Source organism: Octopus sinensis, linkage group LG7, assembly GCF_006345805.1.
Source record: "Octopus sinensis linkage group LG7, ASM634580v1, whole genome shotgun sequence".
Lineage (NCBI taxonomy): Eukaryota > Metazoa > Mollusca > Cephalopoda > Octopoda > Octopodidae > Octopus > Octopus sinensis.
In genome coordinates this window covers 85,587,788-85,601,773 of record NC_043003.1, presented here as the reverse complement: position 1 = coordinate 85,601,773, position 13,986 = coordinate 85,587,788, and the positions used below count along the sequence as shown (strand labels likewise).

Sequence of the window (13,986 nt, the reverse complement as noted above, 5' to 3'; positions counted from 1 at the left end):
ATGATAAACACAAGTTTATATTACTATTAGTTTCTATGTATGTTTCATCATTCTGGTTGTTTGGAACTCTGCATTGGATGTTCCAAGTGCAACTGGATGTTTAACCACAATGGATCATCAAAGGAACATTTTATTGCATTATGTTAGAGAACTAATGCGTATATAAATATATATATATCAGAACACCATGATAGATCGTTAGCTCCTACACGCATTTTTTTCTCTCCTTGTTTTTTTTCTGTGTATCTTTCTGTCGAAGAGCGTAGACTCGAAACGTAAAAGACTTGTTCTATTTCTATTCCTGAGCGCCATACTAATACATTTGTTTGTTTGTACTCCACCTGCCTTCGTCTTTTGGTTATTTTCGTAAACCTTCCCTTTTATATATATATATATATATATATATATATGTAGGTGCAGTATGGCTGAATGAATGGTTAAAAAGGTCACTTTGCAATCATGAAGTCCCTGTTTAAATTCTCCTGCCTTGCAGGTTGGCTAAATGTCATCAAATCATGTGAAGGCATTTGGCTTAGTGGTTAGGGGTATTTGGTTCATGATCATATAGTCATGAGTTCAATTCCTGGTGGTGTGTTGTATCCTGGAGCAAGACACTTTATTTCATGTTTCTCCAGTCCACTCAGCTAGCAAAGATGAGTGGTACCTGTGATTCAAAGGGCCAGCTTTGTCACAGTCAGTGTCATGCCGAATCTCCCTTAGAACTATGTTAGGAGTACACATATCTGTGGAGTGCTCAGTTACTTGCAGAATAACGTCATGAGCAGGTTGTTCTGTTGATCAAATCAACTAGAACACTTGTAGTCATAACCAACAGAGTGCCAGGTGGAGCAATGTTTGTCTGATTTTGAACTATTTCCTTCAACCTAGACATTGGCCATAGCTGCTGCTGACACAGAATTTTGATTGTCTTTGTTTCACAACCATGTGGGATTGAGCATGAAACAGTGTAGAGGTGTCTTCAACTACAGCCTTGGGTCACCATTTGATTGAAATAATGAGAGACAGAAACTATAAAAGTTCATCATATGTGTGTGTGTGTGTGCGTGTATGCGCATTGCATATGAGCAAGAATGAGTATATGTGGGTTGCAATATGATTGACCAAAGCCAAATTTTTATGACTGAAACCGGTCGTGGCTGGAACAACTCTGGTCATAGGTTTGCTAGTTCAGGGTCAACCTGGGGTTAAAAACAGCAAACAGCATCAGCTAATGTAGCAAGGTTGCAAACCAGTTTGGCAAGTGGCTTAGTCCTGTAAATAAACTGATTTGAAGTAATATGAATGAGATCAATACAGATTAATCATTGAGAAAACATCAAGAAACATCAGATTGTTAGTGATGGTGGTGGAACATTAGGAAGTTTTGATGGTTTTAGTTTTCTACACAGCATAAATACAAATGAAATGAAATGAGCTTTCATCATCATCATCATCGTTTAACGTCCGTTTTCCATGCTAGCATGGGTTGGACGGTTCAACTGGGGTCTGGGAAGCCAGAAGGCTGTACCAGGCCCAGTCTGATCTGGCAGTGTTTCTACAGCTGGATGCCCTTCCTAACGCCAACCACTCTGTGAGTGTAGTGGGTGCTTTTTACGAGGCTGGCAAACGGCCATGATCGGATGGTGCTTTTTACGTGCCACCGGCACGGGGGCCAGACGAGGCTGGCAACGGCCACAACCGGCCGTAAATTTCACTTCATGAAATTGAAACTGCAGTTGCTGACAGAAGATAACTTACAACAATAACCCCAACAATTGTAGCTTCCTAGCAATCATCATTCAATGTGCATAAGGATTAGGCTGGTCCACCTGATGTGGTCGATGCTGCTCATATCTTGCTTTTCTATTTTTAGCAACATTATTATTATTATCAACAATCATTTTTATGTCCACTTTTTCCATGCTGGCATGGGTTGGACAAGACTTCTTGAGGTAGTATTCTGTGGCTGGATGTTCTCCCCGATGCCAACGCCAACCTTTACATGTTTTCATGTTAGGTGTTCCAGTGGTCTTAGATACTGAATCAATGAAATCTGAGATGTATTGGTTATGTGGAACATAACAAACTTTACTGCAGCCCAAGCAATGTAAAAACACATACAGGCAAACACACACATACATTTATATATTTGTGTGTATCACGTTCCCGTTCGTTGGACAGTTTTTGCTAGAATTTTTGCTATATTTGTGTGTATGCATATGTGTGTGTGTTCAAAACCACACAGCCATGGGCTTCTGTACAGTTTCCATCTTCCAAATTTTATTCATAAGGCATCAGCCAACTGAAGGCTATAATAGAAAACACCTATCCAAAGTACGACACAGTACAATCAACCTGAGACCACATGAAAGTGAAGCTAACCACACAACTATGCCTATACCAACAACAATAAAAAGACAAATGCTAGCAGTAATAATTTTGATAGCTTTCCCGCCCCATCCTTTCACTTAACAACTATGTTTTTAGCTACAATCACCTCCACTTCTGAATAGGTTACCTAGGTAACAGGAGTTACCAACTACTTCTAATAAACCTCCTAGGGTATTGAAAAACTTCATTTCTTGATTGCTTTTACAGCTAACATCCTCATGTGCTTTATTACAGATGAAATCCTACTTCTCAGTTGGCTTGTCTGAGATTCCACTGTACCTTTCGTATATCCGTTGTTGCATTGGATACACAGAATGCAGTTCCTACCAATTCCCTTTTTTTATATATCAAGCATGGTCACTTCACACTTAGTAATAGTGGATTCTTTTCTTCTTTCTTGATAAACCGATCTTTAGGGTTGTGAATCTAGATCCTGCTTCTACATTTGGAACTTTTTCTCCAACTGATTTACTTATGATAACTAAATCACTGGCATACAGGAATTGCCAAGGACAGCCAGTTTTGAACTCTTCTGTTACAATGGTAAACAGGAGGAAGAGACTGAGAAGTGAACTTAGTTAAACACCAACCTGAATACTAAAGTTTTCAAAGAGCTTGTTGCTAAGTGTCACATTGCTAAGTCTCATATTCATGACTAACATAGCTCACACAAGCCATTCATCCACACCTGGTTATCTTAGCAACTGTCAGACTACAGGTTGTGGTACCCACTCAAAGATATTCTCCAAGCCAGACAACAAATGTTAAGTATAATAGAGTGTTCTTGGCTAAGCACTTCTCTTGTAGTAAGCTCTCCAAGAAGAGGACATTGGTAGTTCTACATCCTGGTACAACCTCATCCAAAGTCTATCTCATCGAAGATAGTTCTCTCCTTGATCAGCCTAGCTGTAACTTTCTCTGCCATTTTCATGTAACTGGTTCTTCATTTTAATGCCACTGCACTTAATTCTTTCTAGAACATCTCATTTGCTCTTGTAGTAGTTCATGATTGATGCTTTTGCACCAGTCACTGGGTTTAGCATCTCCTTGCACTACCTGAGTGACTAAGTGAGAAACCAGCATTTCTCATATGTACTAAATATCCTCCCACCACCTGCTGCTGTTGTTGTCACCACTGCTGCCACCAACACCACCACCAATAGCAGCAGCAGTAGTAGTAGTAGTAGTAGTAGCAGAAGCAGCACGTTGTGGCTGCTAGCATTTACATTAATAATATATCTTGAATCTGTTTGCTTTACTTTATCTAACAGGTTCAACTGCTATTTAATGATTGAAGAGCTAGAGTTAGGAAAGACAACCATCCATATAAAAGATATTGCTCCAACAAACACAGAGAAAAAAACTAAAAACAAAAAGAAAAAAAACACCATGCATGCAAACATGGAACTAAAAAAATAAAACAATTTGTGTGTTTGTGTGTGTTAGTAAAATTTAATATGTGTGTGTGTGTTAGTAAAAATTAATAAATACGTTTAAGTATGTTGGTCATCTGTGATGATGATTGGTCTTGTAAGGAATACTGGGTTGCTAAAAGGTTCTTCTCTTCTGTTTCTAGTAGCTTCCGGAACCGTTCCATGTCACTGTGACTAGTATATGTGACTGATGGTAATGATTCATTTGATGCGGAGGTCAACTCTGATCCTCATTTGAAACACAGTCCATAGGCCAAGGAGGAGAAAGAAAGAGAGATTAGTTAAAATATTGATTTCTAACAGAATTAACAAGACAGGCAGGCGCCATAAATATATATTGTTTTCCATGCTTCCAAGGGTCAGATAGAATTCAATGAGACAGATTTTCTATTGTCGATACCCTTCATGTTTCCCCAAAGCTGGACATGTTCTCATGGAAGTCTAGTGACATGCATTTGCAACTATTGTACCATGTCAAGAAAAGAAGATACAACTTCCACTCCCTATATATATATATATATATATATATATATATATATATATATCATCATCGTTTAACGTCTGCCTTCAATGCTACCATGGGTTATGATGGGTCTCTTTCAGTTTCTGTTTACTAAATCCACTCGCAGTGCTTTGGTTGACTTGGAGCTATAGTAGAAGACATTATCCCAAAGCACCATGCAATGAGATTGAACCCAAAACCACATAGCTGGGAAGTGAACTTCTTAACCACAGAAACATAACTGATTGACCCCCACTTGATTAAGGTTGTCAAGAATGCAGAATACTGAAGTCCTTGTTTGTGAAGGGATATTTACAGCTCCCAAAGACAACTTTATTTGCTACAAGTATAACACTTATACTTTTTCAGGAAAGCTTTCCACTTTGTTCAGTTGACAACATCATCAGTTTTCCTAATACAATGCTTCTTATAGAGATTTTTCAATGGATTGTTATGTTCTTCACAGAGAAAATGAGAAGATGTCATGGTACTACAGCTGCATGTTCCCTGCTTGTAGATAATGCTTACTCAACTGGGTATTAGTTTTAAGGGTGTTAGTAAGAACAGGAATTCTAACAAATATAACAGATGTAATATCTATATCTATGTGAATGAATAAAAGGGGTTAAAACAGAAATATCTACAACCTTGTTTATGACAGTTATCATTTAGGGCTGACACATCCATTAAACTGCTGCTTAATGTATCCAGATGGCTATGGAACTCAGGGACTTCTTTTGGCAGGGAACTGTAATAATAATATTAACTGTTAATAATAAAGAGTGAATAACAAAGAAATTGAAAAAAAAAAATTGGGAAATATCAGAATTTAGCAAGACAGATGTAGAAATTGCAGAAGACTACTATGACAACAATTATTCCTGTGGTAATTGGTGCAGTTAGCATAAAATCCAAACTGTTACCTTGAAGTCACAATTGGACTATGAAATGAACATCTATAATACGACAAATACAGTACATATTGGTCACACAGTAAAATACTAATAAGTGTTCCCTACCATCCCCCCAGACATCAGTGCAATTGAATAGACATTGACTAGGGATATTTGGACTAAACTGAACCAACTAGGAACCAACAGATCCTTTTTTTTTTTGCACTACATAGGCTCATATATACAACTGGCACTTTGCCCTTTCTGTAAGACCCACAATGTGTACCTACACTGACAGATATACATATCATGAGGATCAATCCACAAAAAGCAGTGCAGCTTTTTGACAGTAATGCTAGGTTCCAGGAGGGAGGTTAATAATAACACAAAATCATGAAAACAAACATCAGAGTGATGATGGCAATGACGAAAATGATGACAACGACGATGATGAAAATGATGAAGATGATGATGGTGACGATGAAAATGATGATGATGATAATGAAAACGATGATGATGATGATAACAATGATCAATAATGACATTTATAATGATGATGACTGCAATAACAACACTGATAAGATAACAATGATGGCAATTCTAATGATGAAAGAAATGATAACAATAATGAGGATGACAATAGCAATGATGGTGATGATGACGGAAAAACAGCAATAAACTTTTTTTGCCACTCACACTTTATTGATCGCACTTGTTTCAGAGTTGGGTGCAGCAGTAACAGAGGGAAATGCTTGGTACCTCTGCAAGGGTTAAACAAAGAAAAAAAATCAAATAAACAACACATCAAGCCAAAACTGTTATGAGGTTACAGTGTTAGATTTAGTTTTGTTCTTTCCAGAACCACCCAGTGGACTGCTGAGAATCCATACATATCTGCAGTTTCCTGACATGAAACAAATGGCAGTCAACAATGTCTCCAGATAGAATGTACTAGTTTATGTATCACAAGATTAGAATGAGATGAATGGGTACAGCTGTGTGGACTGGACATTCAACCTGTTTTGGCAACAGTATATCTTTGACACTGAAGCCAAACACATATGCATGTGCAAAAATATATGTATACTTATACATATACAGAGAGAGGGAGGGAGAAAGAGAAAGCAGGAGAGAGAACAAGAGAAACATTAGAATGTCTGATGTCAAATAAGTCAGCATTGAATCAGTGATGCCAAATAAGCAGTATCAAAACAGCTGTGCCAAAATGTCTCACTATCTCACAAGACAACAGAACAACATTTCCCAGATTCTGTGCCAAATGCATTGCTTACTTATTCACATTGTTTTGAATTAACCAAGCATTATCTTGTAGCTTCAAGATTTCCATTTGTGTGTTCATATATTCTTTTGAATGACATTGTAGGGCAGGTATGAGAGGTTGAATCTGGTCAATTAACTTTAAAGAGGTAGAATATTTAGGTCAGATATGAGCGGTTTAGATGCTAAAGGGGTGAACAGAAGCAGGGTTTATAGTCTGTGTAATGATTCAATGAACTAAATACAATAAACAATTATTTCCTCATTCAAGTTATAAGATGTGACATTATATATGGATCAAGACTACCAAGATGAATAACAAAGCAAGATAAACAAAAACAAGACCTTTGGATGATCACCACATAGATCTGCAACTCTGTCCATCATTCTATCTGAATATTCTAGAACTGTTTTAATCTAAAAGAAAAATAAAAGAACACGTATAATAAAGATCACTTTAAAACATATCTCTGCTAAGTATGCGTATGTGGGTATATAAATACACGTATATAATGCACAGAATTCTCAGCTCTTGATTCACTTTGTTGCTTCTGCTAGATATTAATAAAAAATATATATCTACTTCTGTTCTGAGCTCTATTTTTCCTGTTTGCATCACCAAACCTCCACACAAACATGCATACATCTGTCTGTGAGTGAGTGAGTGAGTGAGTGAGTGAGTGAGTGAGTGAGAGTGAGAGTGAGAGAGTGAGTGAGTGAGTGAGTGCTTGCTTGCTTGCATGCACACATACACAGTATTATTATACTAGATTATCTCAGTAACCATGGGAGCTATGAAAAAAATACAAAGCCCAGCAACACCACCAGATCATTCTACACATCTGTGTAATTTTTTGCGCAATTCCACCCAGCTGTTTGACTGTGAATCCCAAGACAAGAAAGAATCGCCCATGTCAAATTTATATGTTTAGATATATGCACACATACACACACACACACATTCTACTATGAAATTAACAACAAAGAGAAAATGGCAGAATTCATATACATACCTGGTCTTGATCATAAAGAACCTCTTTCATAATCGCCAACTGTCTGCTATTTAACTTTGCAAGATTCAATGAGATTTCATCTAATGAAAAGAAAAAAAAAATACTCTCATAGATTATATATATATATATATATATATATATATATACTAGCATTATGACCCGGCGTTCCCGGGTCATAGTGCTAGTGCATGTATATATGTGTATATATGTGTACATATTACATGTACATCTATATATATACATCTACACATAAAATACAAAATACAAAGTTGGAATTGTAGGCCCGTCTCTTGCAATTTCGATCAATTCTATCTTGTCCTCTCTCTTGTGGCTACAATCCAGCCTACCTCTACCTCTGGGAGGACATTTTAAATTTTTATCCGGGACGTCCTACGTCCCAGATATAAAGGTAAAAATAAAATATTTCCACTTTGCAAGGTTGGAGTTGAGTACTCCTTGCACACTCTGTTGACTCAAACCTTGCTTCTATTGTGGCGAATTTACCGCCTCTAGTTAGATATCTTCCATAGTCGCACCAAGACACTTTTCGATGGTGCTTTCCTCCAGGTGTTCAAATCTCATTTTTTTCTCTACATTGTATACTTTATAGACAATAGTCTTTTCTTTAATTTTATTTTTTATTTCATTTGGTGGTGTTATCCTAGTTTCACCGTCGGTGATCAATTCGAAATAGGTTTGTATTTCTTCCATTTTAATTTTAATGAGTTCGCGCCCACCGACGGCTGCAGCAAAATTCATTTTTGGACTTTCTTCTATTGAAGATATTTTAACAAAAATGCTTCCGTATAAATGGTGAAAATATTGTCAATTTCCCCAAACAGGGACACAATTCAATTTTTAAACAATAACCAAAGCTCCTTCTCCCAAAGGGGGAGGGTTACGGTTTACAATTATTTAAGAAATGCAGCACAACAACGCTTCCCTTACGAGGAACCAACAAACGTGATAACAATAGTTAAACAGTAATAATAATAACAACAAACCTTAGGGTGAATCAAAAAGCAGTACTGAGTTGAAGCTATAGTCCTTTATGTATAAGAAATAAACTAACAGCTGTACTCAGTAGGAGCGTCTATTCGAGAAAACAGACATTACGTACAGCCAAACTTCATATAGATACTTAATGCTAGCTAATTAGCAGATAATCTAATGTAAAAGCCATGGTAAAGGGTATGTGCACAGCTCCATCTGGACTATTCCATTTCTGCACTTTAAATTTATATTTAATTTATTCCCATTTATGTGAAACCACTTATTCAAGTTCAAGTCATTGATGCAATTTTATACCAATTGCTATTTTACTTTTAATTGTTATGTTACGATTACTACATATAATTCAATTGTTATTATTATCTCTAATTTTTATTGTTAAAGTGAAAGTATCTGACATAAAATAGAGAGATGTTTTTGTTTCACTTTTAACACGTAATACTGAAATAGTGGAGAAGATATGATATTGCTATGGGCTCACCCTAGGCAAGAAGTTGAACAATTTTTTGCCGATGACACTACATGGACCCTAAGTTAGGCATGTGTAAAATTTGAATGAAATTGGCTGTGTAGTTCTCAAGTTTTAGGGAAACACACATTCTCAGTTTTATAGATCGTTAGCTCCTACACGCATTTTTTCTCTCCTTGTTTTTTTTCTGTGTATCTTTCTGTCGAAGAGCGTAGGCTCGAAACGTAAAAGACTTGTTCTATTTCTATTCCTGAACGCCATACTAATACATTTGTTTGTTTGTACTCCACCTGCCTTCGTTTTTTGTTTATTTTCGTAAACCTTCCTGTTATATATATATATATATCATCATCATCATCATCATCGTTTAACGTCCGTTTTCCGCGCTAGCACGGGTTGGACGGTTTCGACCGGGGTCTGGGGAGCTAGGGACTGCCCCAGGCTCCAGTCTAGTCTGGCAGTGTTTCTACAGCTGGATGCCCTTCCTAACGCCAACCACTCCGCGAGTGTAGTGGGTGCTTTTTACGTGCCACCTGCACAGGTGCCAGAGGGGTCTGGCATCGGCCACGTTCGGATGGTGCTTTTTATGTGGGGGGGGGGTGCAGAAATATAGGGGAGCACCAGTGGGGAGGGGTGGTTCAGAGAAAAGATGACAGGTTGTAGGCAAGTAGAACGTAGGATATCAAGAGAGGGGTAATGCATGGTGAAATAGCGTATTGAAGAGCGGGGTTCGAAGAGTAGACACCTATAATGGTGGTGGGAGAAGCGACATCCGGTATAGATGGAGCAAAAATAGAAATATCCGGTATTGGTGGTGGTTTTGCACCGCGAATACACGAAGGTCGATCATAGACAAGAGGAGAAATGAACAAATCAGACAAAATAGATAGATAGATAGAGAAATCAGATAAAATAGTTAGATAGATAGAGAGACATGTATGATCAGTCTAGGAGTGAAAGTAAGCATTCAAACTTATCTGTGCACAGGATTATATAGCTGGTAGATGAATGAGAAAGAGAGAGAGCACATGTTGTGGGTAGCCTTTTAAGTAAAAAGCTGTCCGGAAGAGGAATTTTTGGAGAAGGTGGAAGTATATTAAAGGAAACAGGTTTCAAGATGGCGAATACACGAAGGTCGATCATAGACAAGAGGAGAAATGAACAAATCAGACAAAATAGATAGATAGATAGAGAAATCAGATAAAATAGTTAGATAGATAGAGAGACATGTATGATCAGTCTAGGAGTGAAAGTAAGCATTCAAACTTATCTGTGCACGGGATTATATAGCTGGTAGATGAATGAGAAAGAGAGAGAGCACATGTTGTGGGTAACCTTTTAAGTAAAAAGCTGTCCGGAAGAGGAATTTTTGGAGAAGGCGGAAGTGTATTAAAGGAAACAGGTTTCAAGATGGCGAATACACGAAGGTCGATCATAGACGAGAGGAGAAATGAACAAATCAGACAAAATAGATAGATAGATAGAGAAATCAGATAAAATAGTTAGATAGATAGAGAGACATGTATGATCAGTCTAGGAGTGAAAGTAAGCATTCAAACTTATCTGTGCACGGGATTATATAGCTGGTAGATGAATATATATATATATATATATATAAAGAGAGAGTGTGTGTGTGTGTGTGTGTGTGTGTGTATGTTAGGTGTGATGTACTGAATTGAATATTGAGAAAAAAGTTGTCAGAATTTTGGAAAAAAATCCTTTATTTCATCATTATTATTAGAGCTTTCGTTCCTCTCTAGAACTTGTATTTGACAAGTTCTAGAGAGGAACAAAAGTGCTAATAATAATGATGAAATAAAAGGATTTTTTTTCCAAAATTCTGATGACTTTTTACTGAAGATATCATTGTTTTCACATCTCCTTATCCATGCTTTCAAAGGCTAGGTACACTTCATAGAAGCAGATTTTCTATAGCTGGATTCCCTTCCTCCCACCAACCCTTTCCAAGCAAGGAGATACACACACACACACATGATGTACTTCTTTCAGTTTCCATCTTCTAAATCCACTTACAAGTCTTTGGTTAGCCTGAAGCCATAGGAGGTACTCACCCAAGATTTTATGCAATAGGATTGAACCCGAAATCATGTGACTGGGAAGCAAGCTTCTTAAACACAGCCATACATATAAGTATATTTACAAGTGCACAAAACACACATATGTAACAAGGACAATTCATCAAAAGTAAATATGACACAGACAAACAGACAAATGGGTATTTGGACAGGTAAATAGATAGATAGGTAGGTAGGTAGAGAGATAGACTGACCTACAAAGAGACAGATTGACATAACTGGGCATATAAAATGAGAGAGAAAGAGAGAGAGAGAGATAGGGTGACATAGGATAAAAAAAGAGAAGTAGAAAAGTGTTAATGTTACAAACCTTTGCCATTTTGCTTCCTGTCATTCTGAAATTTAACACACGGTAAATGTTTTGACTGGTGAATTTTCTTGCGATACATCTGACAGCAAAATAGAAAAGGAAAAAATTAAAATACATAAAAAGATGAAGAAAAAGAAATTATAGGAAAGGAGAATGCTTGAGAAAGATAAGCTAATACAAAGAAGACTCAACAGAGGGACCAATTATTTAAATTTATATATATATATATATATATATATACATATATACTTTGTTTTGGGATTTGGTTTGCAAATTGAAAAGGTTGCAAGACGCAACGAAAATTTTAGGAAAAATGAATAAGTAAATGAGTGTAAACTTTACCAGTGAGTGTGTTAAATAATAAGGCACTAAAAGAGAATGACTCTCTCTAGACACAACAATATATATATATATATATATATATATATATATATATAAATATATATATATATATATATATATATATATATATATATATATATTAAAGGCATTACTATACATAAATGCCTCATGCTAGGAGGGACTCCAAAACTACCATAATAAACACATAGTACCGAACGTGAGGGAATGCAATGAGGTTTTTCACACTAACTACTCGATCATTTCTTATAAAGATTTTATCCTATTTTTAAATTGTATATATATATATATATATATGGTCAAAATGGTGTTTAAAGATATGATGTCAGAGAAAGTAGCTGATCATTGGGGATGGTTGCTGAGATGCTGATAATATCCAGTGAAGTAGAATATTCACATAGTCATTCAAATAATACAAATAATACAGCAGACTGACAGACCAAGCTATGCAATTAACATGAAGGGTTACAGCACAAATTAATAGAAAGAAAATTAGCTTAAACCCTTTAGCATTCAAATTAATTCGTCAACTGTAATGCTTATTTATACATTGTTTTGAATTAATCACGCATTCTCTCATAACTTCTTCAAGATTTTGATCATGTGGTTGTTTATTTTTAGAATGACATTGTAAGGTAGGTGTGAAAAGCCAGATCTGACAGGTGAACATAAAACAGATGGAATATTTTAAAGCAGATATGATTGATTTAAATGTTAAAGGGTTAACCCCTTTAGCATTCAGATTATTCTGTTACATGTAATGCTTATTTCTTCACATTGTTTTGAATTAATCATGCATTATCTTGTAGATTTGAGATTTTGATGAGGTAACTGTTAATTTATTAGAATGATATTGTAGGGTAGGTGTGAGAAACCACATCTAGCCTGTTTAAATATAAAACAAGTAGAATATTTTTGTGGGATATGCTGAAGGGTTAAAGGAGATGCAGATTGAGGTTGTACCAGGACAGGATACCAGTAAAGCTCTTTTCCTGGTGAAACAACTACAGGAAATGGTCACAGTAAAGAACAAACCACTAAACCTAGCAAATATTGACCTAGACAAAGATTTTAATAGGGTACATGCTTTGTAGTCTGGTGGTTGCTAAGAAAAGTAAGTGCATATACACCAGTGGCTTGTACAAGCAGTATAAGTCACGTACAAAGAGGTTGTCAGTAAGATAAGAGATAGCAACGAATTCAGCAGGTAGATATCCATTGGGACTTAGTTCTCAGCTACCCTTGTTTATTAGAGTTCTGCAGGCCATAACAGAGAAGTACAAGCTCAACTGTTGGCTGGAGGTTATGTATGGCAATAACCTAGATTCCATGACTGAATGTGTCAAACATTTAACCAAGTCTTCTCCACCTACTCAATTCATTTGTATGCATTGTCATCATCATCATCATCATCATTTTAACATCATGCATGAACCATGATGGAATTTGTTTTCTATGGTCAGATGCCCTTCCTGTTGCCAATTCTTTCTCACTTGTTTCTCCGCAAGGTAATATTTCATCTTGGCTAAACATATTTTCACAAAAGGTTTGAAATAAATGACACTGCTTGTATAACATTGATGATCACTTACAATTTACAAGGTAACACAAACACATATACACATGATGGGTTTCTTTCAGTTGCTTCTGCCAACCTAACCTTCTCACAAGGCATTGATAAGCTTAAGGAAATCTTTTCCTTTTGAACGGCACATGTCAACACAATTTCTAGTTAACTAAACACTTTTAAACTTCGTATACTGGTAGAATGTGTTTATAAAACATCATTTTTTCTTGGCTTTATTGAGAAAATTCTATATGTTGTAACACATTTCGTCTTTAATTTCGAGCATTTCGGCAATTTTAAACAACCGCTGACCTCCATTTAGGTAAATAACATTCTGTGCATAATGAATATGTCCCTCCTTTAAGAAACAGATTGGGTTTATTTACATTTGTGAAGAAAAAAGATACCCTTCCCCCACCCCCAACCCTGACTAACCCTAAATCTAAAATAGATTGAAATGCAATAGATAGATACTAGGGTTATAATTATGGGTGACAATTTCATACGACACCACTACGGAAAATGAGATTTTTTTCTAGCGGTGTCAAATGAAAATGTCACCCATAATTATGGCTCTAGTATCGATCTATTGCATTTCAATCTATTTTAGATTTAGGGTTAGAGTTAGGGTTAGGAGTTGGGGAAGGGTATCTTTTTTTCTTC

The 13,986-nt window shown here is 36.3% G+C and overlaps 1 protein-coding gene across 6 annotated transcripts in view; it reads right to left on the bottom strand.

The window, feature by feature from the left end:
- Positions 1-13,986, bottom strand: part of LOC115214321 (spindle and centriole-associated protein 1-like) — a 45,405-nt gene that overhangs the window by 13,652 nt on the left and 17,767 nt on the right. For 5 of the 6 annotated variants that reach the window (XM_036504875.1, XM_036504874.1, XM_029783496.2 and 2 more), the window contains 6 exons: positions 11,397-11,475; positions 7,511-7,590; positions 6,843-6,914; positions 5,916-5,980; positions 4,974-5,074; positions 3,883-4,047 (listed from right to left, as the gene is read on the bottom strand). In XM_036504875.1, coding sequence (XP_036360768.1) covers positions 3,883-4,047; positions 4,974-5,074; positions 5,916-5,980; positions 6,843-6,914; positions 7,511-7,590; positions 11,397-11,475 — 562 coding nt within the window. The remainder of the gene's footprint in view (positions 1-3,882; positions 4,048-4,973; positions 5,075-5,915; positions 5,981-6,842; positions 6,915-7,510; positions 7,591-11,396; positions 11,476-13,986) is intronic. The other variant, XM_036504876.1, reaches the window with a different exon arrangement.